The 27,587-nt window shown below is 44.3% G+C and overlaps 1 protein-coding gene across 1 annotated transcript; it reads right to left on the reverse strand.

Moving 5' to 3' along the window:
- Positions 1-1,503: 1,503 nt before the first annotated feature.
- LOC119461160 (ruvB-like 1) lies at positions 1,504-26,310 on the reverse strand. The gene is made up of 11 exons (XM_037722375.2): positions 26,092-26,310; positions 25,584-25,670; positions 23,153-23,285; positions 22,177-22,260; positions 17,398-17,555; positions 14,756-14,800; positions 12,585-12,753; positions 6,348-6,546; positions 4,393-4,495; positions 4,196-4,287; positions 1,504-1,758 (listed from the first exon to the last, which is right to left on the reverse strand). Exons 1-11 carry the CDS (start codon positions 26,230-26,232, stop codon positions 1,599-1,601), a joined length of 1,371 nt encoding a protein of 456 aa, XP_037578303.1. The 5' UTR covers positions 26,233-26,310; the 3' UTR covers positions 1,504-1,598.
- Between the last annotated feature and the right edge of the window lie 1,277 nt (positions 26,311-27,587).

Here is a 27,587-nt window from a genome sequence, read left to right on the forward strand (position 1 = left end):
GTTCGCGGAACCAGGGAGGGCGGTGGCTGTCTCGAAAGGGCGCCAGGTTACATCGCAGTCGGCGCCGGGCCTTGTCGTGGTTCGGGCGGCGCTGGTAATTTACGGAACCGCACCAAAGGGCGACGCTGCCGTTTAGCGACGCATGAGGTAGCCCGGAGACCAACTGCTTATCCCTCAGTCCCAGGTGACAATTCTCGGCCGCGAGAAAGGGCCACCAGGTTGGCGCGTCCAGTCGGCGCCGGCCTCCTTTGTCCCGAAGGACCGCCAGACACAACAGGGACACCCAGACTTGGCACTAATTTGCTTTGGTAGGTTAATCTATTTAAATTATATAAAAGTTGGTCAAACCACAGTCAGATGCTGTTTAGAAGTTTGCACCTCCAAAGGGAGTTTTCACTCGACTGCAGATGGCAGCACACCTGGCTGTTTACTATCAAGAAACGGCAGGCATTCATGAGATTTTTGTAATTTGGAGGCGCGATTTATCCCGGAATCTACAAAAGGATGTTTACAGATTTTGATAATCCTTCAAAGAGCCCCATTTTCACTATCTGTGGCTATGATGTCCGAACCACCGAGCACAAATTGTCGGGTACTGTTCCGAAGTACAGCCCAATTCCTTTCAGACAGAATAAAAGGTGTGAACAGCAACAGTGATGACTTCAAAAGAAATGCATGTTTATTCTAATACATTAGGTTTGCTGTTATTTTCTTCAGCATCCTAGAGTATGCACTAGAGCAGAGATGCGATTTTTCTCAGCATCTAGAAAGTCAACTAAAGTGAAGTTCTTTGCATTTAATAAAAATTACACTTGGAATGTGAGCGATGAAGGTGTTAAGGAAACATACAACCAAAAATAAATTGCTGCAAAATGGATATTTTTAAACGACATTACTTGGAAACGTAGCCATGCAAAAAGAACCAATATAGAAATAATTAAAAGTAGTATGTCTGTTAGCCAAAAACGGGGGCCCAGGCAATTTTGTCCATATAGTATAGCTCAGGCCTGCTCGCATCATTGTGATGTAAATAAAATGAACTTGTACCTGCTGGAGAATCCTCTCGCAACTGTTTCTTTTTCTTATATTAAAAAATATGCAAATTGCACTAAAAGGTGTTTGTGAAGTGGGAATGTCTAAAATGAATGTTTTCAGACATTTTACTGGTATATAGTGTAAAATTTTCAGACTAATGAAGGACAGACAACAGGCCTGAGCTGGAATTAACATATCTAAATGCTAAGCTAACTTAATTTGGCTTCAAGGACCCTCCAAAGTACTTTTCATTGCTGGAAAGCCGAACACAAGAGAGTTCCTTAGACCAGAGGACTTTTGGCAATAAGTGATGCTTTATTGCTGCCAGAATTTGCAGTTTAATTTTTCTACTATGATTATCAACACAAAGTGTAATAAACTCAAAATGCCATGGTAGTTCCCACAGAATGCATGCATCTCAGTACAATACCTGGCTTTCGGGTGACTGGACAATGTTTGAAAGCAGAAGAGGATGTGATGCAGGTTTTAATGGCTTTAAACACAAGAGACGAAGTGGCTGTGGTGATAGCGCCTGTAGAACACCAAATGGTATAACAGAATCTTCACTTCATGTATTTGTCGTTGTTTTCTGCCAAAATCTTGGCAGAGGATTTGGCATCGTGGAAGAGGTCGTTGACTTCCTTGACATCGTCCTTGCGGATGGATGTCCTACCGTTAACCTTGGCGAGTAGGCTTGATGGACTCAGCAACTGCGCAGCATACCTGCATGAAAACATTTTTTTGAATTGTTGGTTCGAAAATTAATTACAAATGAACCATATCCGCTGCATTTTGAGCATGTTTCCGTACAAGGGAAGTTTTGCAGAAGCATAGTCTCTCTTACTCAGCTACAATTTCTGCACCAGTTCTTGATAGAGCGGTGATGTGCAGCAATTAACAGCATGTGCTATGTAGTACATGCAGAAGTGCGAAGCCTACTTTTATTGAAACAACTTCTATTGATGGCAGATTCTGTGCAAACAACAAAGCTAAGTTTCAGAAAGAACTGGCTGGGAAAGCATTGCCTTCGTTCACTGTACTGCTTTCTGGCTTCGAGATGACATGCGAAGAATGACAAGACACATGAGGGCGCACTTGTGTTCTCATCAGCCTCCATGTTGTCTCTCACGCCAAGAAAGCAGCATGTGAGACCAAATAAGTTCTGGAGTTTGTGTAATTGAAGTTAATGGATGCTGCTGAAAACTATAGTTACATGTAAACATTGAATTTTACCATGCAAAGTACACACACATACCATGTGCTTTTTTTTTCTTTTTAGTTTGAACAGATTTTGACAAAATCGCATGGAGCATACAGCGTAATTTGATTTGTTCAAGTGAATAAGAAAAGGTGGGGATCACGTACTTGCATGACAAATTGCAATGTTCAGGTAATAAATACACAAGATTCAATAGTTCATTTTTTAAAACTATTTAGTGTAATGCATATCTTGCAATCGCAAAACTGGAGGAGAGCAGTAGTGAAGTCATTTCTACTTAACTAGCACTACTTTCAAGATATCTGTCTGATATCTAAAAATTGCTGTGATGTACAAGTGAAGTTTCTCAAAAGCATCCCTCCAGCAGTTCAAGATGTCATGACTACGACACCTATGCACTTATTAGCTTAGTTCACAGACATGTACAGTATAGACCACTTATAACGTAACCGCTTATAGTGCGGTCTTTTCAGTCTCCCGTTAATTTTCCCATAGCACTCCATGTATACATGTATCGCTTATAGTGCAGTTGCGGGAAATGAAATACTGGTTACAGTGTGGCTGCCTGGGAGTACGGAAGTCAGCGGAGACGGCGAACGCTCCCCTCAAACGGGCGCCCCAAGGAGTGCTCGAGGAAGAAAGAGAGACAAAGTGGAGGAGAAGGGCACATGGTGTGAACGAACAGCCAGTGAGGCTGAAACCAGAATCTTGAGTGCGAGTATAGCGAGCGCGGGCCACGAAACTGCCAACGCCGGCCAACGCTCGCTTCACGATAACGGCAGTAAACGAAACTTCAGGGAGCGGGCGGCGCCGGCACAGCACGGCGAAAGGCGCACGCGGAGACCGTGGAATGTGAGGGAGGAGGGCGGCAGGGAAGCGGATTTCGCCTCAGCAACTCCGCCGCTTCGGTGGCTCCCCTCGCCCTCCCTCACTTTCGACTGCCGCCGTGCAGGCGCCACCGCTCCAGACGGCCCGGCGCCAGCTTCGAAGTTTTGTTTTCTGCCGTTATCGGGAAGCGGGCATTTGCCGGCGTGGGCAGTATCATTGGCCGGCCTGGGACAGCGCCGCTGCTTCCCTCTGCGCCGTAGCCGCAGCGTGCAAGGTCAACCCGTGACTAGAAAGTAGAGGAAGCATAAAGGAGAAAGAAGGGTTCACTGCCATTTTGTACGCGTGGCTGAGACGTCGGCACGTACACGCATGTTCTGGCGCAACGCAGAATCGGCAACCTTGCCATTTGAGAGAGGGTGAAATTTCCGCCCCGTTTTTTCTTTCTTTTTTTTTGTTTTGTTCGTGCGCGACATCGAGGGGTCTCTCCTAAGCTTTTACTCTATGGCGGTGCCGGAGCAATGCTGGTCGCAGGCGCCGCCGTGTGATTTAGTTCGAATTAATGAAATTCGACTGTAAATTGAATGCAAACGTTCTAGCCGCATTACTCGACTGTCGCATACGCGTGGCGGCTCGGTGCACATGTTTTGCATATGTGTGGGCCTTGAAAATTGTTGCTTTGGTTATAGTGCGGTACCGCTTATAGTGCGGATATTCGCGACTGCGGCGACTTACGTTATAAGCGGTCTACACTGTATCTTGGAAAAGTGATGCTAGCATTTCTGCTAAGCAGACCTGACTTCAATTTTTCAATTTCAACATGTGGCCTAAGGTGAATATTTAAACAGTCAATTAGTGAAACTTTTTTGATCAGCTACCTCGACATTGCGATTGATCACACAAGTAATGATGGCCTCTTCCTGAAATCTACCTAAGAGGCTGGAACATTACTTTCCTTTACACGTAATTTCTTTAAAAGCTGTTTGAACTAAAGAACTAACGCAGGTGGTATTGAAAACATCACGGTCGTGTATCACACTCTATGTGGTGCTGTCTTTAATCGTCTTTGCCGCGAGACAGCATCTAGTGCAAATACTACGATATCGGGCGGCATACCTGAGTGTGGTGCGTGTGCCGATTTCTCCCAGTTCCTGCAAAGACTCTTCGTCGATTTCTATGCCTTCTGTCTGTGCCCTTATTCTGAGAATCTGCAAGTGAGAAAAAGCAACGCACAAGCGAGTTTCATGGTGACATGAACATGGCACAAGGTGGTTTAAAAGATCTACCCTAAACAATTTAAAAGATAACCGCACCTGAACCATTTCCTCTCTTGTGTATGGCATTGTCCTCACGATCAACAACCGATCCAACAAGTCCAGGGGGATACCATGAGGAGAAACAACATCTTCAGTTCCCCTGAAAAACAGAAGATGGAATTTCAGCTTGATACCATAACAGAGCTGCCAAAGGTACAGTACAGTAAAATCGCAATGACACGAATTCCTCGGCACATCGAAAAATATTATTGTTAAAATTTTGTATGGTTCACCATAAACTACAAACAAAGCACCACAATGACAAGAAGACATTCTTGTTTATATATGGTGATTCCAGTCACTCACCAATCACTGGTCTCGACAGGGACCGCCTAAAGGTGTGGTCACAATAGAGTCCGAAAAATCGAATTCACCAAAAATTAAGTGACTTAATTCCACAAGCGGCCCAAAAAGCTTAACGTGTTGTTACACGCCTACAACCTGGACAGTCCGTATTTGTACCATTACCATGATGTCACTTCAAACAGACGAAGTATGGTCAACGCATGCACCGATGGCGATTTGGAGAAGGCAACACAAAGTGGCTGGTGACTATTTCATGCGAGTTAGCGTTGCCCAATGTCCAGTTTGCTTCCTGATAAGTTTGCCGCTGCACCAAAGGAGGATGACTGTGTGATGATAGCTGAATTATCGCAGTTTTCCTTGCATCACAGTCCAGTAGTACTTCCTACACATAATCGCCACCCTCGTTGGCACTAACATCAAGGGTGGAGTTAGCGCAACTTGAAGCTGCTTGACGAGTCTGAGCGATCAAAACCTCTCGGCCGTGACCATGTCACTGTTTAACATGTGCAACAAACACTGGATGCGTGGAATCTGCGCCGCTCCCATGACAAACTCTTTACAGCGGTTGGCGGCTTGGCTTGGCATGTCTCGTGGTTTGGCCTAGCCGGGGATTAGTGGACTGACTAGGCTTCAGTAGTTTAGTTTTTGAGGAGGCGCCGGTGATATGGACGGCGACCATGCCAGTGACGAATCAAATAAAAAATATTGCACTTTTTGTTCGACTCGGTGGCCAAATTAGCATGCTGTCGGGCAGGCACAGTCCGATTTTCGAACGGAGCACTGTAAGGTGTCTGAAATTTCAGTAGTCCTATTACATTAAGTCTATGGGGCCAGTGGCGGTGCTGCAGAGCTGTCCGAATTATCAGTTGGTGACTGTGCTTTCATTTAAAGAAGTCATTGACAGCTTTCTGGATTTTTTCGACAACTCCAGTATGTGTAAAACTTCACTTGTTTTTTCATCTACATTGCCAGAGCTAAATGCATGCTGCAGTGAGCGCTTTTAAAGGCCAGGGCTTTTTCAGAATTCGTCTCACCCTGAAATTTGGATAAACCGTAGTCAACACTTCAATAACTAAAAGAGCTACAAAATAAAAATAAAATAAAGAAATAGTGGGTGTACTTGAGCCATATACTGAAATTTACTCCTAGGCCACTTCTTCAAGACAGTGCACACAACACAATGCTCCACATCAACCTCAAACAATTGACATTACAATAAATACCACACATAATCGAAATAACTGCAGCATAAGTACTAAGATGCTTTTCTTTTTTTCTTTTTTTTACAGCAAGAGCAACACACCAGGCCACAGTCTCTATAAATTGGGCCAGTGAATTCAGCAATTTTCTTTCTTTCTCAGTTACACAGTGGAACCTCGTTGACACAATTCTGCACAATACGTTTTTCTTTCTTTTCCCGATAATATAGTTTCGTTGGGTACGTTCGATGATACGATTTTAGGATGATACGCTTTATTTTCCAGTTCCCATGAAGATTGTGTCAATGAGATTCCACAGTAGTATTCCTTTGTTTTTTATCTGGCTCATGGCATTTCTTCCAAGAACAGCAGCAGAGCTCATACAAAATGTAAAAATAGGTTTAGAATGAATATTGTTAAGCAAAAACTTTGTTAAGAGCAGCTTACCGAATCGTGCAACGGCCACGGTTGGTGGCGAAGATGACGATAGGTGCTATGGAAGACTCTAGGGCGCGGTGGAGGTAGGTGAAACACTCGATGTCCAGCATGTGAACCTCGTCAACAAAGAGTACTCCAGGCACCAACTCAGCGATGCCCTGATCAATGTACTTGTTCACCACCTTGTTGATCTCCTTGCGCAGTTTGTCTGCGGACAATAAATGGACCACGACAACAGTGAACAGAGTGCATCACTGTCCTATGCAGAACTATTAATTTGCAATACAGTAGAAGCCCAATGTTACGTTCCCGGGTGCTGCATTTTCCCGGCTGTTAAGGCCGTTTGACATGATGCGATTTTCATCGTACCAGAAGTGCTATTTCTATCGCATGTGATGAAAATCGCAGCCTAGTGCCGACTCTGCGATTTTCAGTTGAAATTGCGCCGAGAGCTATTTCGCGGTCTGTTTTGGAAAATGACGTCTCGCTCAACAAGTGCGATGCGCGCAGAGGTGGATTGCTGAATCCGGTGCGTATGCGAAGGGAGAATAAAAAAGTGGTGCCACAGATTCCATTCTCTTATTTCTATGCGTTCGTTGACGTGCTACGCAGCAAACGAAGTGCATTTTCACCTTTGCTTCGTATGCTGTAGACACACCTATGCGACTTCCCAATACTACGAGGTGTTCGATCCCCACGAGACGACAAGGCCTTTTGGGGTCATTACAATTTTAATTTGTTGAGTAGCATACAAAAATTGCGCGTACGGAGCAGTTTAAATAATTGCAACCTCTGCAAGGGCAAAAGACAAAGCAGCAAAGTACCCGAAGTTTGAACGTTGCGCTGAACGCGCGACCGTTTAGATGCATTCTTTTCCTGTCCGTTTTCCACACGCGTAAACTTCCCGATGCATCTTGACAGGTTATCTTGCGTCACTTGCTTATCAAATTTGACATGCCAAGCGTGCAGGCTATCGTAATGAATTTTCTACGACAGCATATTTAACTCTGTGGCTTGAATAAACAGAGTCAATTTGTTTTCGAATATGCCATGACGCATTAAGTTGTATCTTCTCTGATGGAGAATTTTTTTTTCCTACGCAGAAATCAATAAACCTTGAATATATTGCGGACTTTTTATCCTATTCATGCAGAGCGACACATAGAAGGCACATGAGACAACACACATCGCTGAACAACCAGCTGTGAACAGCTCTTTACGTACGTCATGCATAGGAACTGTTGTTGCGCACTCCAAAACTATTTTAAACTTTAAACGTTTGTATATTACAAAACACACATATTATTTGGTCCTAACAAAGAGAGGTCAATTATCTTATAACGCGCACATATTTTTCATTACATTAAAAGAATTATGCGGCGTGTGCAACAAAACCTGGCAGCAAGCAACCCTGGGTGTCACATTAGTGAAATCGCAATTATGTGAATTGAGCCCTCAAAAAATCGTATTGTGACACGTGCAACCACACTGATTTTTTTCACTCCAGTCGCAGCATGTGAAACAGCCTTTACGTTGTTTTCGGCCGGTCCCGGCACAGCTCCCATAGAACACACTGCATTGGTAACCCCGTTTTTGCGTCGCAACTGTGGGACCGTTCCCGCATCATACGTTGCGAACTGCCAACCCGCGGCGGCCCAAGCGGCCATTTAGACTTTTCATGTCACTTGGCTTGGTGGCTTGATGATGGCATTGACTGCCCAAAGTGCCGGGGGCGACACCTATGACGTACTTTCGGTTTCCGCCAGCAAAAGTATGGCCTTTGAGATCCGTATTTGCTATCTAAAGATGGTGTCTATGACACGTTATGGCCCTAAAATTAGTTTTGGCGCATAGATGTTCCGTATGAAGTCCAAGGGTGATAACGTCGTCGCCGCGCGCCATATGCTGTATGTTCGCGTGAGTGAAAGCGTGCGAAGGGAGCCGACAACCGCGTCTAATAAATCTCGTGCGCGCAAGAAAGAAAAGGAGGGAGGGAGCGCACCTTCCGTTGCGCTCGAGGCACCGGCGAAGGAGAGGGGGAGGGAGGGATAGCGAGCGGCGTTGTACTCTAGAATCAACTGCGTACTGCGCAGCGGTGAGCGGGCTGTATCTTGAAAGCGATCTGTGTTGGGGGCAGAGTCTAGGCAGTTTAGGTGCGTCGGCAGCTCGTAGCTTTGTGCGTGCTGTGTGTCCTCGGTGCTCAGTTTGCGTTGAAGCAATAGACAACAGCACGAAGGTCACTTCGCTTGCTGCTGCAGCGGCGCTTCCTCACACCAGCGTTTGACAGCGTGTGTCCGCGCTCATCGAGTGTGATGTGTTCATGTTTGCCAGTGGGCGCTGACACCATGCTTGTTAATACAGTTAATAAGTGAATGTTTACAAGTTTATACGGACGACAAAACTAGCTGTCTACTAATTTGCTATCGCAATCGATGCTTCGGCTTTCGGCCGAAACTTCGACTTTTTTTCACACGTAAGAATTAAAATAATATTGTGTGCAGTTCAACACTACTCTCATTTCTCAATTTTTCCTATTTCACAGCTCTTGCGTTTCCCGGCTCTTATGCATTTTTTTTTTTTACGGTCCTGCAAAAAACGTACCAGCGGGGTTCTACTGTATTAGTAAGTTTAGTTTTAGCTTGGACCTTGTCGGTTATATGCACTACCCTATGGAATATGGGGTTTCTTGAGACAAGGACCACAGTAACAATGCTGGCAGCAACATCCTGTGATGCCTTGTCCAACAACGTGTTAGAAACACCTTTGAATTTATTGAATATGAACATGCCGAGCTCATTCTAAGTCATCATCACTGCTAGCCTCGTCGCTTCGGCTCCTCCATCGCCGGTGACCTTTGTGTGTTGCGCTCGCTATCGTCTATCTTTGCAGCCGTTCGCATATTTTCGAAGTTTCTACCGTCTTTATGAGACCGTTGTTGCGTTTGGCCTGCCGATTGTTGTGCGGTCGGTCACGATGCGCCCGATTAAACTCGAGACGCTACATGCGTTCGGTGCAAGGAAGCGTTCTATGGAGCTCGTCCGCATGGCGAAGCTCGCCGCCCGCCCGCGCGCCGACGATGACCGCACCGACGGTTCCTATGGGGCAGCTTCTGCTTCATATACGCGAGAGTGGTTGCGTCGACGCTTCTAGCAACGTGATTCCTGTTCCACCGGCGCGAGAATTTGTCATGAGGAGCGCGCCTGGTGTCTCGTGCTAATCGACAGCAGTACAGTGTCCTAGGCCGGTATTTTGTGGCGATGCCTTTCCGATGCTAATGCCTTTTTGCGCTTGGTCAGTAATCAGAGCGACGGTCCGCTAACGTTATCAACGGGATCAGCCGACCGTGAGCGGTAGATGATAAGACTAGCACTGAATAAAGCGTAACACATCGCTACAAAATACTGGCCCTAGATAACAACAGCTTCCACATACCCTCTTTCATCTGCCTTGGACAGTGCGATTGCGTCGTCCACTGTGCAATTGCAAACACGTTTCTGACGTGTGAGGAGAAAGGTGGCGGATAAAAAGCGCGCTGCTGTGCAACGAGGACTTGGCGCTATGCCGGCGACGGAGCAGAAATTTAGATAATTTAGAGCAATGGAGCGCGATCCTGAAGCTGCCACCGCTACAAGTGAAGGCGAAAAATTTTGAAGAAGGCCAAGAAGCAATCTCAAGAGAAGGTGGAAAGGCGACAAAGGAAGAGAGTGCCTAAGGACATCTCCAGTTACGCTGCTGGGTCATTTTAGACCAATATATGTGCTCTAAACTTTCAAAGCTCATTTTCTCAAAATGACTTTTTTGGCTGGTGAGGCTGCTTGTTCCCGCCATATCTCTGTAACTGCTCATCAGATTTCCAGAAGGTTTTTTTTATTGTGTATCTGAATAAATTTCTGAGGGCAAGACAAGCCCGTTTTTTTAATATATTGTGTCTGTGATTTGTGATATTTAATCAAAATTTGATTGATAAAATTTTAATCACCAACACTAAATTCGGTGGTCTGCTAAAAGTTTTCAGCGAGGAAATTTAAAAAAAGGGCTCTGTCTTGCCCTGAGGTAGCCATCTGGGAATCATCATAGTGAATTTCACAGTTGCAGCACCTTTTGAAAATTCTCCAGGCCTGGAACAAGAAAACCATATGCACCATTCTGACATAATGCTATAACTTTAGCACTAGTGAACATAACTGCATGAAATTTTGTAGTTCTACTAATGCTTTAGCTACGAGTCTATCCTGAAAATTTCATTAAGATATCTCAATAAACAAAAAAGTTGGTATCTGAGGGTAGCCTCCCCCCTTAATCACTGTCACCTTCAAACAGTGCACTATCTTCAGTACCACAAAGCGCATTAGAGAAGCTGCACTTTTCCAAGGATACAGCGCATTTTGCATCTCCTGTTGCGCATGTTGCAACGGGAGATGCAAAAAGCATCTCCCGTTGCCCCCTCCAACAACGGACGTCTTTCTCATCGATGCCGAAGTCCCGCCCGGCCTGAACGTTTCACGAAGCCTCTGCAGCTAGCACAATTTTTCATTTGAAAGCGGCACTAAAGTGGCATCGCCTGTTTGGTGCCATTACAATAACGCCATGCCGCACGTCGATGCCGACACTACTGATACGACACTGGTCAAAATGGCGACATCGCTCGTGTACTTCAGTTGGCTACTGGCATGGCAGTAGTGGCTGCAATACACTTTTCTAGATGGTGCTAGCTATGCACCATATTTATCAATTTCAATTAAAAACTGGCGCATTTTTTAAGATCCTCAAATCTAAGCTGACCCTAGCGCTTGGTATATGATTATCTGAAAGGAAAAAAAAAAAAAAACCATCGGCCTAGATTCGAATAACTACAGTATGTCACTTTCAACAGTTTACACCAACAGCTACGTAGAATATGGTTGTAACTGCAATAATAGCTCTGTTGCCACTACAGTTATACTCCACTCCACAAGAAGGTGCCACCCATTAACACATCAAGCAAATGTTTTCAACTAAATTTAGACGGCAGATAAAACTACTATCGTTACTTCTATAGCTGTCTTACTAATTTGATATCGTAATCGATGCTTCGCCTTTCGGGCGAAACTGCGACTTTTATTTTTTTTTCTTTGGACGTTCGTCACTCACTCTTTGCAATAACGTTGTTAGACATCGCGACCAAAGTTTCGGAAGTGAGGTGGTTCGGATGTAACGGACTTCGGATAAAACGGACATTTTTTGGCGGATTATGAGTGTCCATTCTAACGAGAGTCAACTGTAAAGATATTCACTGCATAATTGCATGTGATGTGAACAAAGAGCCAGACATCCACGCCCTTACTTTTTCTTGCACACTTTGGACATAATACTGAATTTTTAACGTAGTAGGTACAACCAGAAGTGTCGTATGTATATCTATGCAAGATGTTTCAAACATCGTTAGACCTCATCTTGGAGTGTACAATTGTATGCGCAGCACCTGAAGAGGTTATACCATAAAAGAGTGCAATATGCTTGATGTACATGAAATTCAGTCTTCTGCTCTAGAACACTCCTCCATTTGATAGCCCACCTTGATGAAAAGAAGTTCAAGGCAGTCACTGTGAAGCAGTCACTGTGCGTTAATGACACTCTATGGCAATTCCAGAGTGAAAAATTGCCAAGGTGCTCCAGTCACCTAGTGAAGTACATCAGGCCAAATATATATTTCACAATAAACATCGTAGAATCACAGAGGAGCGCTTCTGAACTACAGTGCTTCCTTCAGCTGAGAGGTGGCCCTGTGCTAGTTGTGAAAAATGCTAGAATGAAAAGCTTGTAAAGCATACCTGATTAACTCAAGCAGGCCAGGTGACTATTTGTAACTGCCCTGTGTCAAAGGGAATGCCAATAAATCATCATCATCATGGATTCAAGGAAGAGCTTTAAGTCTATGCCCGTTTATGAATGCAAGGCTTAGAGTGTGTTTCTGAAGCCCCCACTGTGCAGTTATTACAATACGACGTTCCAAGCTTGTCTGACAAAGTGCAGGTGCATGTTGAAGAATCTGTAACCTGTCTTTTGTTTTCAGATGCAATTCAATGAAATATGGAAGCAAATGTCGATGTCCTAAACAGTACGGGGCAGTCCTGAAGCATTACTGCCATGTTACATTACAGCAGTACACCCGACTACACCCGACGCAATCAAAGGACAGGCCTCGAAAGTATTCACATGACAAGTACACATGAAACAAAGAAAAATTCAACATTTTAACTTGCACACCGGTGATTTCTGTCTTGCGAGGCTTGATCAGTTGGCCCATCATGGACAAAATATCCTGGCCGCCCTGAGGCCTGGCATTAGCAACATCCAGGTCATGCAGCGTCACATCTTGTATGACGTCTTTCTTCTTGTGAACATCTCCCTTGGGAAGCGGCACATACTCTTCTGCCTGAAAGGGACAAACAGACCTCAGATGCAGAAACAAGTACAATGAGTTTCCTATATCAGCTCGAGCTTAAACTTACCTACAAGGTACGTCTACTAGAGATTTAAATAACTTATCAAAATTAAGCACTGCAGGGGAAAGGAATGCGGACAGTACAGCTGCAAAAACAAAAAATTGTAAGGGAATATGATTGATTGATTTGTAGGCCTTAACGTCCCAAACCAACACTGAGACTGTGAGAGACACTGTAGTGGAGGGTTCTGGATTAATTTTGACTGCCTGAGGTTCTTTAACAATCGCCTAAGCCCAAGCACACAAGCCCATCAAAATGCAAGGAGCGTTAGACATGCTCTCCATGCCACCAACAACCATGATCTCCTGAAATGACAAGACACAGACGGTGAATAACAAAAGGGGAACTTCCCATTATCTGCAATGTTGAAAACAAGCAGCACATGTCGTTCAGTTTTAGTAGGACACAGTAAACAATGTTGCTGGTCCTGTGGATCACCGAACTCCTGTTTCTCTGCCAGCGATTTATTGCCACCAGGCAAGGTGAAATCAAGCCTGGTGTACTCAACATCCTGGCGTCAAATCATCAGATCAGGCCTAACTGAAGGCAACCGAGTTACCACCCCGACCATAGAACACAATGCATTGTGTGCCACTGAATCATGTGCACGAGCATCCTACTCAAGACACATTACAACTGAACTGAACCACCGCCAAAATAAAAGTAAGTTTCCCAAACTTCGGTTTTATGGAACAGCACTTTCAAATACTAAATGGTGGTGAGCAAGGTAATACTCAATTGGCTAGTGTGCTCAGAGAACTAAAGAACGGTGTTCACTAAGTCTTTCAGAATCAGGCGTCTGAACCTCTGCTAAAATATCAAAATCCCCCCCTAAGCAGGTTCGACAAACTTTCATCCACTCCCAACAATGGCATGCAAACCCGGCAAGTCATTCACTGTTGTAGCACGATAAGAAAGGGAACTAAACAGTCCTTACATCAAAGTTGAAGCACCTTCTTCCAAAAAAACATTTTACCACTGCTACTATTCAACCGATATTATTGCCTACAAGACACAAAGGCACTGTAACATGTATATTCAAGCTTCAAATACCAGGAAGCTGTATTGTTTCTACGATGACAAATGGTGCTGCAGCGTGATCTGCATTATGACTTCTAAAAAAAAAAAAAAGTTCGACTGTGGTATGTAACTCCTCGAAACTGTCCAGTGGGTTATGGGGTACTCTACTGTGGAGGCCACCGAATTATATTGTGACCAAGTGGCTCTTTTTTTAACGCTTTGAGGTTCAAATTATCTTGCAATGACTGTGCCCGTGGTCAATTTTTTTTTATGGCAGATTCCAGTATATTGAGGTGGAACTAGAATTAGAATTACATTCTAATAATTACAAAATATTACAGTTGCAAAAAAAAAAAAAAATGGAATTAGAAGCACACTTCACTAATGCATTAATGGGATGCAACTGTTGGCTCTGTCAGAATTTAAATATTTGGGAGTGTATTTCATCACTGATCTATCTTGGACATGTCACATTGATCACATTATTGCCAAAGCATCTTGTATTCTAGGTTTTATGAAAAGAAACGCAAGACAATTTTCAATCAAAGCTAAGGCTCTACTCTATCTTTCCAGTGTCCAATCAATACTTCAATATGCCAGCAAGGTTTGGGATCCTTGGACCGGAACGAACATAGACAAACTGGAAGAGTACAGAGTAGGGAAGGCTGTGCAGTTTGTCTTTGAAAATTACACAAGAAATTTTAAAGAGGCCAAAAAGAAAATTGGGCGGGACATGCTCCAAAAGCGACGTATAATTCATAGAATAATACTGTTCCATGATATTTTTCATTCAAGAACAGGTATTGATCGCATGAAGTATTTACATATGCCTTAAATGCAGTAATGTTCCTGTAAAACAACAAATCTGGCACTGTGATTCAGTTAAATATAAAATGGCTTCATACAACTCACCTCAAGATCAAACTCAGTGGCATAAGCGTCAGACCTTCCTTGTCTCTGAAAAATGGAAAGCATAAGCATAGAAAGTGCTGAGCACGGACTCGACAATCTTAGCCAGGCAATGCTTACTGCACCTTACTAAGAGCATCCCCTTCAGAAAAAAATTCACATCAGCACCCGTTAACAGTTTGTTTACACTCCAGCAGCATGCTCTCACTCTTGTTGCTCATGGCACATTTTTGAACATCAGTGCATAAACTGGTTGAAAAATGGCAATGTATAGATTCCAGTACGGTTTCCAGACACTGACCGATGTGGAACACCTTTATCACGGCTGGAACACCAAGGCGAGCGTCTTCTGTGCCTCTCGCTTCTGGCTCGAACAAAATGTGGACAAAGATGCGGCAGCCACTGGGCTTAGAATTGTGCGAAACGGAGCAAGTGCTGGTTATTTCTTTCTGATGTAACCACACCCATAACATTCCAGATGTGCTGAGTGCCATTTATTTCAGAGGTGCACAAACATATACAACTGATCCCTTCTTTTTTGTACTTCTCTCCCGCAAGAACATGAGTGCGATGTTTAGTGTAAACAACTTCAAAGGCTTTGTACGCAGTAGCCACACATTTCACTATGCCCGGGCACTTGAACAAGTCAAATGAATTAACGAAATTTCTGCTGCAGGTGTCAAAACTAAAGCAAACGTTAAGCAGCTCGTACTCGCAACCTTGCTTTTGTTACGAAGTGTAAAGGCCAAACTACACGTACGTGTGCCGGTGCGCGAAAGCCCATGCGTCCCACGTATGTGCAGATGGTGCAGGACAGATTGTATGCATTGAAGCGCAGCTCGAGCACAAATATCTGATGTTTACGCATGCTAAGAAATAGCGTTGTCCAACATGGCGGCACCAATGGCTCCCGCTTCAGCGTGAATTCTCGCGATGGCTACGTTCTCACTCGCGTTGATCGCCAGTAACTGTTGAAATGAGCTTTCACTTTTTCTAAACTCACCTGAAACGTTACTTATCAGCGCATAGCGTGTCCAATTTCTGAGATCGTTCTGCGATTCCGGCGCACGTAGGCCTAACAAGATGTGTCCGCATAGCAACACCAAGATGGTTGCTAATGGATTGACTTAGCTTGGGTATGTTTGGCACGAGGCACCAGACGAAACAATGTCTACCAAGGTGAAAATGTGAGCCAAGTAGGCACACGCTGGCACGCGTCTTGTAGGTTCAAACTGCCATTGCTCGCGAGGTGCGTGGGCGTGAGCTTTTGCGTGGCGGCATGCGTATGTGTAGTTTGGCCTTAAAAGCATTTACCACGACTTTGAAAGGAAACAGCATAATTATGCTGATGATAAATTACAACTGTACGGGCTGACAATGCTATGAGTGCAGAGACTATCAAAGGTTTGCAACAACAGGCCAAAAGTGTTTTAATGAGAAGCTGTGCCCAAAGCATGCACAAATGCCAAATGTACATAGTATTGCTGCTTTTGTTCTTACAAGCACGCAAACACTTCAAAGACTCGGAGACTGCAGATAAAGATATCTAAAAAGCCCACGATTTTGCCCTTTCAATGCTACAAATACAAGCCGTCACACACCATTTAGAAGCGGACAAGGCTCATAATATGAACCTTACAAAGATTTCTTGCGATGCACGTAAGGCCAACCTGATTTTCTGCACAACTTGGATAAAAAGACAACACGTGAGAAGGAAAATATGATTTGACTCTGTGAAAGGTTCGCAGTTGTTTATTATTTGCCAATTGTCCGACAATCTTAACGATTTCACAGGCAGGTCTCAGTGTTCGATGTTATTGAGGCAGTTGTGGTACTGAATCACACAGCCATACTGCGTACCAGGCTTGCAGAATGACGAGGTAGCAATTTTCACTGTGAATGCGCAACCACCAGGAGCATGCACACTAACTCACAAGGGGTGCAGTCTCTAACGAGACAGGGAACCTGTCTGCTAGGGGAGCAATCGGTGCTGGTGCCATGGGTGGAAACTTGAGCTTGCCTTGTGCTAGTTGGCATGCACTGTAAGCCTCATTCGAACGAACTTATTATGATAACTGCGCATATGTGCCAGTGTAAAAATTTGCGTTCGTAAAGTAAATAAATATAAACCGGTTTATACCACGCCTGTGGGATGGTGTACCTGAGAGTTCAAGAGCGAGCACAGGGGAGATGTGGTGACAAAGCTGCAGTTGGCAAAGCTCGAGTTTTTCCACCAGTTGTTTACAGGGTGGGGCTCCATCGTTGACCCGGCAACGGTAAAGTCAAATAATGATTTATGTCCCCTGCTGCTCATTTTTGAGGAGTAACTAGCCTAAACACCTTTCGCCGGATGGGAGCTGCGGCCGTGACAATGACAGGACAAAGCAGAAGGCAGATGTGCAAATGAGACCTCGCTATGTCTTATTGCACTGCTACATGCAAGTATACAATCTGTGCTGGCCCACTGAGCTTTCAACTGGAAATTAACACTCATGGGTGTTTCTATCTATGACGAATAGCCTTTTTCCCACCAGTTCAATATCACGAAATGCCAAAAAGCTGTTACAACAAACCAGTCTAAGAACCCTGTGGCTAAACCAACGTAGAGCCAAGACGTGCCGTGGGGCGCTCTAATTGAGCCTCACCTTGACGGCACCACTGTTGGCCTCGATGTAGATGACGTCGCCGACCTCGACCTTCTCGCGCTGGAGACTCTCGTAAATTGTTGGGTCCAACTTCAGCTGCTTGGTACCCTTGGCAGTCTTGAGGCCAATTATGACATGACTGACAGTCTTGCCATAACCTGGAGAAGAGAAGCAAACCCAGTTAAAATTAAAATTAAATTATGGGGTTTTACGTGCCAAAACCACAATCTGATAATGAGGCACGCCAGAGTGGGGGACTCCGAAAAATTTTGACCACCTGGGGTTCTTTAATGTGCACCTAAACCTAAGTACACAAGTGTTTTCACATTTCGCCCCCATCGAAATGCAGCCGCCGTGGCCGAGATTCGATCCCGCGACCTCGTGCTTAGCAGCCCAACACCATAGCCACTAAGCAACCACGGCGGGTAAGCAAACCCAGTAAACTCAAGTACACACCAGGAACAAATCAGCCACTGGCCAACTTATTTTCTAGTAGAAGAGATGTGCCATGGTAGCTCAATTCATAAGAGCATTGCACGAATAAAGCAAGGACGTAGGTTCGTATTCCATCTGCGGCCAGTTGTTTTTTTCATTCACTTCATTTCCATTTGCAATTTCTACATTTCAATTCAATTAACAAGTAATTGCCCTATGCTTTCCTTTGTGTCACTGGCCTCATGCGATTGTGACTTAAAAACCAGGCTTCTCGGTTCTCGAGGAGCCCGGAGACGAGACACTGGCTATGTAATGAACGACAAGAATGTCGTTCATTACATAGTCAGTGTCTCGTCTCCGGCAGTTTGGATGCCTTCAGGCAGCATATGAGGGTTTATTGACCGGTTGCTTCTCCCAAGTTCACATATTACGCAACACCTTGCAGCAGACAGGATGTTCTACATCTGCCGCCAAGGTCATGAGTGGTGGCGCCGGCTAACACTCCGAGGGTTAACTCTAGTACACATACATAAATACTACCCCCCAAAAAAGTTGATGGGAAAACGGCACCGCGGTAGCACAATTGGTAAGAGCATCGCACGCCTAAGGCAAAGACGTGGGTTCACATCCCACCTGTGGCCCATTGCTTTTTCGTCCATTTTCATTTCCCTCTATCTGCAATTTCTATGTCTCAATTAAATAAACAAGTACTGCATAGACTTGTGTAAGGACCACATTCTTTTTTTCACAATTTTGACGATGAGCGGCCCTTACACGGGAGCGAACCTTTTAGTCAAATGCGACTTGTGCACACCGCTGCCTAGTAGCGGCACGTGGAAGTACGCAGCACTACAAAAATACGCCGATGTGTGCGTGCGTCATCGGGGCATTGAAAGCAACCGCTTCTCCATTGGAAAATTTTCCCCCCAAATTTCAGCTGCCAAGTTGGGAGTGCAGCCCTTACACGAGTTAAAATAGTAATTCCGCACATGCTTTCCTTGAGCCATTGCTTGTTGGCCTCATGTGGTTGCGACTTACAAAAACCGGGCCCCTCAATTTCCCTTATTATTCGTTTGTAGAAGAGATGTCACTTAAAATTCACTTAACCAGTCACCTTGCTCTTTCCATCACAGTGCTCTGAAACTAGCCTTGTCGCGTCGCTCTCGCTTGAGTCTCTTGAGTTTCGTCAATTAAACGTGGCTGTTCTGTCCCTGCATCAAGATACTTAAGCTAGTACGACTGATGTGACAGTTTCGACTTCTCTTTTTTATTTTTGCATAAAGGGGACACAGTGGCGGTCCAGCCAGTTTAAGAGTTGGAGCAATTTTTGGAGCAGCAAGAAAGCTGTTTTGTAGCAATTTAGGAGCAGCCACATTAGCACTTTATAGCAGTTCTGTAGCACAGAATTTTGCGTTTTGGATCAGTTGGAGTAGCAGAAAAGCAAGTGCATTACATTTGGTGCAGCTTATTACTACTACACAATTTTTATGTACTTCTTTAAAGCAAATGGATACAAGCAAGACAGACTGACGCAGCCATTTAGCTCGCGTGCCCGGAGCAGAAAACGTTGCAAATGGACTTTATTTGCCTATGTAAATAGCACTTGTAGACTACTGAGAATAGTTTTATGCAATCAGACATAATACAAAATCGACTAGAACTTCAGAAAAACAATTTTGTGCAACAACAATGCCTAGCCGCGGGCCCGAGGAGTCGATGCTCAATGCACAAAATGCCTAGCCACAGGCCCGAAGAGTCGACGCTCGGTGTGCTTAGTCGCGCAGTCCCAAGTGCCGATGCACAAAATGCCTAGCCACAGGCCCGAGGAGTCGACGCTCGGTGTGCTTACTTGCGCAGTCCGAAGTGCCGATGCGCAAAATGCCTAGCCACGGGCCCGAGGAGTCGATGCTCAATGTGCTTAGTCGCGCAGTCCAAAGTGCCCATGTGCAAAATGCCTAGCCGCGGGCTCCAGGAGTCAACGCTCGGTGTGCTTAGTTGCGCAGTCCGAAATTCCGGTGCGTGAAATGCCTAGCTGCGGGCTCCAGGAGTCGACACTCAATGTGCTTAGCCGCGCAGTCCGAAGTGCCGATGCACAAAATGCCTAGCCGCGGGCATGAGGAGTCAACACCCAATGTGCTTAGTCGAGCAGTGCCAAGCGCCGATGCGCGAAATGCCTAGCCGCGTGCTCGAGGAGTCAACGCTCAATGTGCTTAGTCGCGAATTCCAAAACATCGAGTGCTGAAAGGCTTAAGCGTGTCCGATCGAGGATTCCGTGCGTGAAGCTTGGTCGCGAAGTCTGCGTAGCGCCCAAGGCAAAGGTGGCGCTTTGGCGCAAGTTGCACTTCGGTGGGCACAACAAGGCGCAGACGAGTAGAACTGTAGCAAAATGGTGCAAATGGAGCAGTTGGACCACCACTGGGGACACTAAAGAGAAAAATGATTTCATCTGTATCAGTAAATTACCACTACACACTACCAAAAACACCACTCCTATAAAACGAAAAGGCATGGTAAGCCAAAAAAAGGTGCAATAGGGAAGACAGGTGATGATGCCACCTTGAGGTTCCCGCATCTGCTTGCCGTGATGTCATGGATTTTGATAGTGTTTTCTAGGGTCTAGTTAAATGCTTATCAGTAAAAATGGAATACATGGTGTTTTAACCAAGCCAAAAATTCAACATGGCAAATTTCGGGAACATTTACTGAATCAAAGAGGCCCTAATATGATAAGTGCATTCAAATTCCCGACGTAACACTGATGCATCGGCGCTGGAGTTTCGGCGTAAAATCCATAGAATGAAACTTTGACCTTTATTTTCTCTGCTAATATCAGGCTATTTACTGCGAAATTGACAAAAATAGAGCTTCCATGGAATACTTATCAATCTGGTAAGCTTATTTAGTGCTTCTCTTTAGTGCACACTTAATAATAGGAAAACTGTCAAAACCATATAAAGAAAAACTTGCAAGTGTTAGAGCAGGCCAAATAATTTACTGTAACATATTTCTTTCCACGAGCCAGTTTCAGTTTCAGCACACAGGAGATGGATGCATCACTACATAAAGATTCGCTCCACCTTCCCACGATCTCTGCGGCGTCCACACGTGAGCACTCAAAAAAAGAAAACACACGCATCAATCACGTTTATCTTTTACAAGCAACATCATCATGCCTAACCGCAGTGCTACACAATGTCTGCAAATTTTGCCTTGTGTCACGATGCCATGATACTGCTGATGATGCCGTGCTCAGCGTTAAAAATTTACTTTAGAATTAAATTTAAATACCACATGGTCTGGGAATGCAAAAGCAACCTGCGAACAGCACCCACCCAAGCACCAACAGAAAACCAGCGGAAGGCCCAGCTGACAAGCCCAAGACCTGAGGACCAGCTACGGCTGGTGAACAGGGTATCAGCACAGGGTCACGGCTACCTGTAATAGGGTAGCCGCCCACCTTCGGCCATTATCAGCTTGGTCTCTGTAATAAAGTTTATTCACTCACTAATGTGTTCCAACCTGTACTTCCACAGTGTCATCCGTTTATGTGCAAAAAGCATGTGGTAGTGTTTTTAAAACCTTCAAGTGTTCTACAACTTCCGTCACTGGTTTCAAACAGAAGTTGTCAGGACAGCAGTAGACATGCGTGGGCTGTCCCACATATTTTTGGTCTGGTCAAATAAGAAACAGCAGTGGTAATTGAACAGTTCGTTTTTGAAATGGCACTCTCAAACATCTATGCAACTAGCCCAGTGATGCTTAGACACCTTGATTCGAATAATTGACTGAATGACTATCTGGTTCTACAATGTCATGAAGCAACAAACAGGTTGCCAGAGATGCTGTTGAGATACCAGAGAAGGCCCTAAGACATGCTCAATGCTCTGTACACAAGCACATAGCTGCTATGGCTGGTAAACGAACCCACATGCTCAGCAATTGAATAAAGAGAAGACTTCATGCAGCACTCCATGCTGTGTTAATTGAGTTTATATATCAGCTATCTTGTTTACTTTTCATGTTCTCTAATTTTTGTTTCTGAAATGATGTTATAACACATGCTTGAATGCCCCTCCTGTAATGCCCCTCGGAGCCTTAAGGATCCATAAGTGAAATTAAATAGCCACTGAGCCATGGTGGTGAGTGGTCACCAGATTCAAATTATATACTACTTGCTGGCTGGCTAGTTTGGTATAGTACATGTACACATTTTCGGTCTCAACAAATTACTGCTAGTAGTTCATGCACCAGCTACTTCGTTTTTCTGTCCTTAGCGTCTTTTTACCGCAGTCAAGTATTTCCAAGATCAAACTAAACAAGCAGCATATACTAAGAGTGACCTACCGCCCATAGGGTTTTCAGTCTCACACGGTGTCAGTTCTGTTACTTCACCTTCGTACACTTCCTTGGTTTCCTTGATTCGCAAACCTGCAAAGACAAATGAACTCCATTAACATAAAACACACACACAAAACAACATAGTGCTGGTGCTTTACCCTTATCCTGTGCCCTAAAGAACAGAATTACAATTGAAGCAAGGAGTACAGTATGGCCCACTCTTAACCCTTTGATGAACCTGACAAGAGATTGTATTATTTTGTGTCTGAAGCCTTATGAGTGTTTCCGATTAGGTAATGTTCACAATAAAAATTATTGTGATGAAGAGGAAGCCTGATGCACAAACGTATATACAACTATTGACATGGGGAAAGGTTAGCGGTAAACGCTGCAGGCCTGGTACAAAGGTCACAGCTCCAGTAGACAGTCTACCACTTCTCGTCTCTCTCTTGCGCGCACGGTCCTGTCCGAATGCATCGTAACAATATGAAAGCTGACAAGCATTTTCTATGGGAGAAAAAAGCGAGGCGTAAATGTCCCACTGTTCACATAGGCCATTTTCATAAAGTAGAGCATTACATAACCTCGCTGCCTGCTTCTACCTTCTCATGATTGCCTGTAAAATGACTGCATATTCAATTTTGTCAGCACTGAAGCGCCAACATGTCGTGGGAAGGGGAGGTGGAGGCTTCCACCCCCTACCGAATCCACCAGTGGCTGCATGCTGCTAATACTTTTAAGAAACTTCTGTTCAGTCAATGTTGTATGGAAAGCAATTAGAACTGGGCAGTGGAGAAGGCCTCGTTCTGGTTTCTTCTTCCCCTATTTGGCTAATGCAAGTCATAGTTTTCGCTTCACTGTGTGGAGTTGGTGAGAAGTATAAGCAGGTGTTACTTCAAGAGTGGACCACACCGTGCGTTGACCTTCACAAGACGGGCACGGGATAGCTGTCATGCGAGTACATAAAAACTTCTGCACTCACCAATGGCTCGCCTGAAGTTTTCCATCAGCACTTCAGTTTTTTTCACCTCAGATGAATACACTTCACTGCCGACCATAGGACAGAAGGGGACTTTGTTGCCCAGTTCATGGGATATAGCAAGGGCAATGGCCGTCTGAAAACAATGGTATTTTTAAGGGAAGTGGATTCAAGCATGCTTATTTATCCAGAAACTGTGTGCTTAATCATGCAGCACCTCAGTACCAGACTTTTGCATGTAAGCCCAAAAATTATGGGGTTTTACGTGCCAAAACCACAATCTGATTATGAGGCATGCCGTAGTGGGGGACTCCGGAAAATTTCGACCACCTGGGGTTCTTTAATGTGCACCTACATCTAAGTACACGGGCGTTTTCGCATTTCGCCCCCATCGAAATGCGGCCGCCGTGGCCAGGATTCGATCCCGCGACCTCGTGCTTAGCAGCCCAACACCATAGCCACTAAGCAGCTAGCATACTTGCCTGTTTACAAGTCGCATTTCTGTTAGTGATTTGCTTAACAGGCTATACTCTTCACACACACACACACACACACACACACACACACACACACACACACACACACACACACACACACACACACACACACACACACACACACACACACACACACACACACACACACACACACACACAGACAGACAGACAGAGACACTGATATCAGAATTTTCATTTTTCCAGACATTTTTTCTCTGAAGGCAAATATTTACTATTGCTAAATTGGTAGATAATGCCTGTGAAGAAGTGAACATGTGAATTATTGCCAAAAGCAGAGTATTGTCCTGGTTGAACGTGTCTTAAGTATGAAAGATTTGTGACAAGGACATTATCAGATTTCTGAATTGGCTCCATGTCAGCAACGATTGCAACGAAATCCAGCTCAGCTTAGTTAATTGTTGGTTACGTTAAGAAATTACATTTAGTCTAAAAAAATAAAAATAAGGCACGCAACCGGGCAACATGTCTCATGTCTTGCAGAAAAAAGCCGAGATCTGCAACAAGGCCATTCAATTTTTTGATAGTCAAAGAACAATTTTATTGGTGCCGCAAATTAAACAGGAGAGAAATTGAGCATAACCTTCTTCACTTTCGTTGCAATTTTCTCTATGAATAATCCACTTTTCTTTTTTTTCAGCTGAACAAATACTACTGAAAAAGGGTTAAAAGGATTGTGTAACAGTCTAGTGTGACTTGTATTTACTACTACTGTTTGCATGAGCCGTGCTTATTCCTTTACTTATTTCTTTATAAGAAACTTGAGCAAGGTAGGAACAAAACTGCACAGATGCTTCATTTCAAGTATTCCTACACCTGTAAACTAACACAACAAAAATGTACATAAAATAAGGTTCTAGAAAAAAAAAAACGAAAAAAAACAAACAAACAAACAAGCAGCCAGTAGAACCATAATTCTAAATGTGTGTTCTGAAAGAAAAATATGATTCCCCAATAAAAATTGTCTCTGTGGCAAGAGTAACAGAATATTGAGGAATCTGGATTAGGTAAAGCCTATCAAGTGAGGGACAAGATATATTGGGATGATGAGTAGGAGAACCCAATCCTGTGCCACTAATATATAATGGGAAATCACATGAGGGAGTAGAAGCAGTCCCAGCAATGACTACATGGTGTCCAGCTATGTATTTTGTCACCTCTGAACCGAATAGCCCCGGAAACATGTCACAGTTGCACAGCATATCATTCCTCACAACATACACCGTCAAACATTTCCTTGAAGAAGTGCAGAATATTGAGTCTGAACAGAGCTTGCATATTATATTTGGCTGACATGTGACAGTGCTGCAAAGCTAACAAGTAAAAGATGCATCTCAATTTATCTGCGCTAGCTTATTAAGAGCTGCCAAAATTAAAATCAAAGACTGCAGTATTTAAATGCTGCGAATATGTTCGATAAACAGCCCAACCGCATAGACACCCACAAGTTACCACATCTGTGATGCGAACTACTCACTACATGCCACTTTGTACCACGAAGAGAAGCTGGAATACAGTCGAACTCGGAATTGTTAAATCTGACGGGGATCACAAAAAAAAGTGCGATATATAGGTATTTCGATATATAAAAAATTTTCGAGGGGATTTTACTGCTGTTCGTTATACACAATATTTCGATATATCCGGGTTCGACTGTATTGAATTGAAACAACACAAGTCTCTGAAGTAGGCAGTTATTGATTAACACATTGCAAGAACAATGCGTGGTGCCCTCACGCGACACTTTCACGTGAAGGTGCTGGTGCATGATTTTAGCTGGCACACACTATTCGCCGAATAAAGCAACGAAGTAAACAGATGAGGAAGTGTGGTCTCTGAGAAATAAGGGCCGAGCGTACACCCACAAACTCCATCCACTAGAAGACTTGCACTACTGTGCTGTATTTCCACAAGCTCACCTTCCCAGTGCCAGGAGGTCCCGCCAGAAGGACAGCCCTTCCGGCCATCTTCTTGGACCTTATCATCTCGACAACGATCCCGGCAGCCTGTTCAATGAAAATGCGGTAGCTGATAAAACTAGCACATACATAAATCAAGCCAAGCACTGTCTGTGGCGGCATGGATGCGTTGATTACGCGTCAATCACAGCCGACCAACAAGCCACAGCAGCTCAAATGCATCGACACGTAAAAGCACGATGGGTCACCACTAGCATTTCAATCCGCTAAGTCGACAGTAAAACGCGTCAGAATTCCTGCATTTTCAATTAGCACGCAAATGTAAGGATGAGTACAGAGCCACATCATTAGCTAGAAGCGCAAAAGGGGAGCCAAGTAAAGGTTTTAGAGTTAGCAATAACGTAACACATGTGTTCAAACGTGCTTTGAGGCCAAAACACTGCTTTTCGGCCAAGAGGCGATGAAGTGCGTATCACCGGTGTGTGGAGACCACGCGATGGCAGCTTACCTCCCGCGCTTGCTCTTGGCCGACCAAGCCACAGGCAACAGCAATCGCCGTGCCATTTTCGTCAAGACCGAGCCCTTTGACATGACTGTGGGCTGCGATGCGCTGAGTCTTTGTGTTACTTTTAACTTCTTCTATCTTCATTGTTGAAGTTTTGCTGCTCAAAGGGAACGCAATTCCAACGCCATGCACAAATGCACCGCAATCGATACAGCAATAGAGAGATGTTCAATCTCCACTGAAAACAACCCGAAGCAAAAGTGGACAGATGTACAAAAATAAAGCCACCTAGAAGAATGCTCGCTGCTGTCCTCTAGCGGCTGTGTTATTGAACGATGTTGATGTCAAATCTCGGAGATGGCCTGTTTTTATCATAGTTTTGCTGGCTGCAGTGACTGTGATGGTTGCATCTAAGGAAGTTATATACTAAAGCCTCCTTTGTTGCATCTTGCAGTTTAGAGACAAATGCGCCCGCTAGTAGTTCAATAAATTGCACACAATCTCGAACGCCGTGCTGTTATCGTTACGTACTCAATTTTTGCAGGAGTTTCACAGGAATCGTATAATGTGCGGTGTCCAAAACATAGCGACCTTGAAATGTTTTCGGTTCTTCCAATCGCTTCCGCCACTTGCATTAAGCAAAAACATTGCCTTCGAGATTTATTTTTGTTAGAGTGTGATACGCTGTCCGAGACGCTGCATACTTAACGCTCACTGGCTCAAAGCACCGCCTCGGGAAGTCCAGGACTGCCAGGGACGAATAATCGAAGAGGCTCACTCAGAAGGCCCACTCAAAGGCCATGTGTACGGCCTGGTGATATTTGCCCCTGAGCAATTCACGCAGATCTTAAAGGCTATGCTTTTGTGGATTGTAAACGTTATTGCAGAGCCGGAAATACGTCTATGGCGTATTTCCGGCTCTCGCATCTGTTTTTGCCGCATGCAGCCATAAAAAACATGGCCTTTGAGATCTGTATTTATTGCCCAGAGGGCGCAGTTACTGGAGCGCGGATTTGGACACTACCTATTCAACCAAATTCTGGAAATTTCTCTTTTGCGGTTTACTGACGGTGTACCTCCATTATAGATAGATAGATAGATAGATAGATAGATAGATAGATAGATAGATAGATAGATAGATAGATAGATAGATAGATAGATAGATAGATAGATATAGATGTTTCCACGTGGTATGAGGATGGTGGTGAAAATGTTTGCAGTGCAGCCTATTTAGTAATATACAGGGTGTCCTAGCTATCACGCAGCACGATTTAAAAAAAGAGGAACGGCGTTATGCGAAGCAAACCCAGTGCGTATTGTTTCCAGTACAGTGGAGCCGCCAGTAATTTTTTTTCGTTACTGAGATTTAATTAGGTAATTACATGTAATTAATTATCTAACTCGGGAAGTACTGTGCTAATTATCAAAGTGTCAATGAGAAAATTGTAGAGCAACATGAAAAACTCCCGATACAGCTTTCTGCTGCTCAATACGTGCTA

Source organism: Dermacentor silvarum, chromosome 8 (genome assembly GCF_013339745.2).
Source record: "Dermacentor silvarum isolate Dsil-2018 chromosome 8, BIME_Dsil_1.4, whole genome shotgun sequence".
Taxonomy (NCBI): Eukaryota; Metazoa; Arthropoda; class Arachnida; order Ixodida; family Ixodidae; genus Dermacentor; species Dermacentor silvarum.

Bases quoted from the DNA above. Each gene is read 5' to 3' on its own strand.
- LOC119461160 (XM_037722375.2), bottom strand. From the start codon at position 26,232: ATGAAGATAGAAGAAGTTAAAAGTAACACAAAGACTCAGCGCATCGCA. The intron at 22,261-23,152 runs GTGAGTGCAGAA...TTGTCTTTGCAG, and splicing joins AAACTTCAGGCGAGCCATTG to GTTTGCGAATCAAGGAAACC. The intron at 4,288-4,392 runs GTGCGGTTATCT...TCTCACTTGCAG, and splicing joins CAAGAGAGGAAATGGTTCAG to ATTCTCAGAATAAGGGCACA.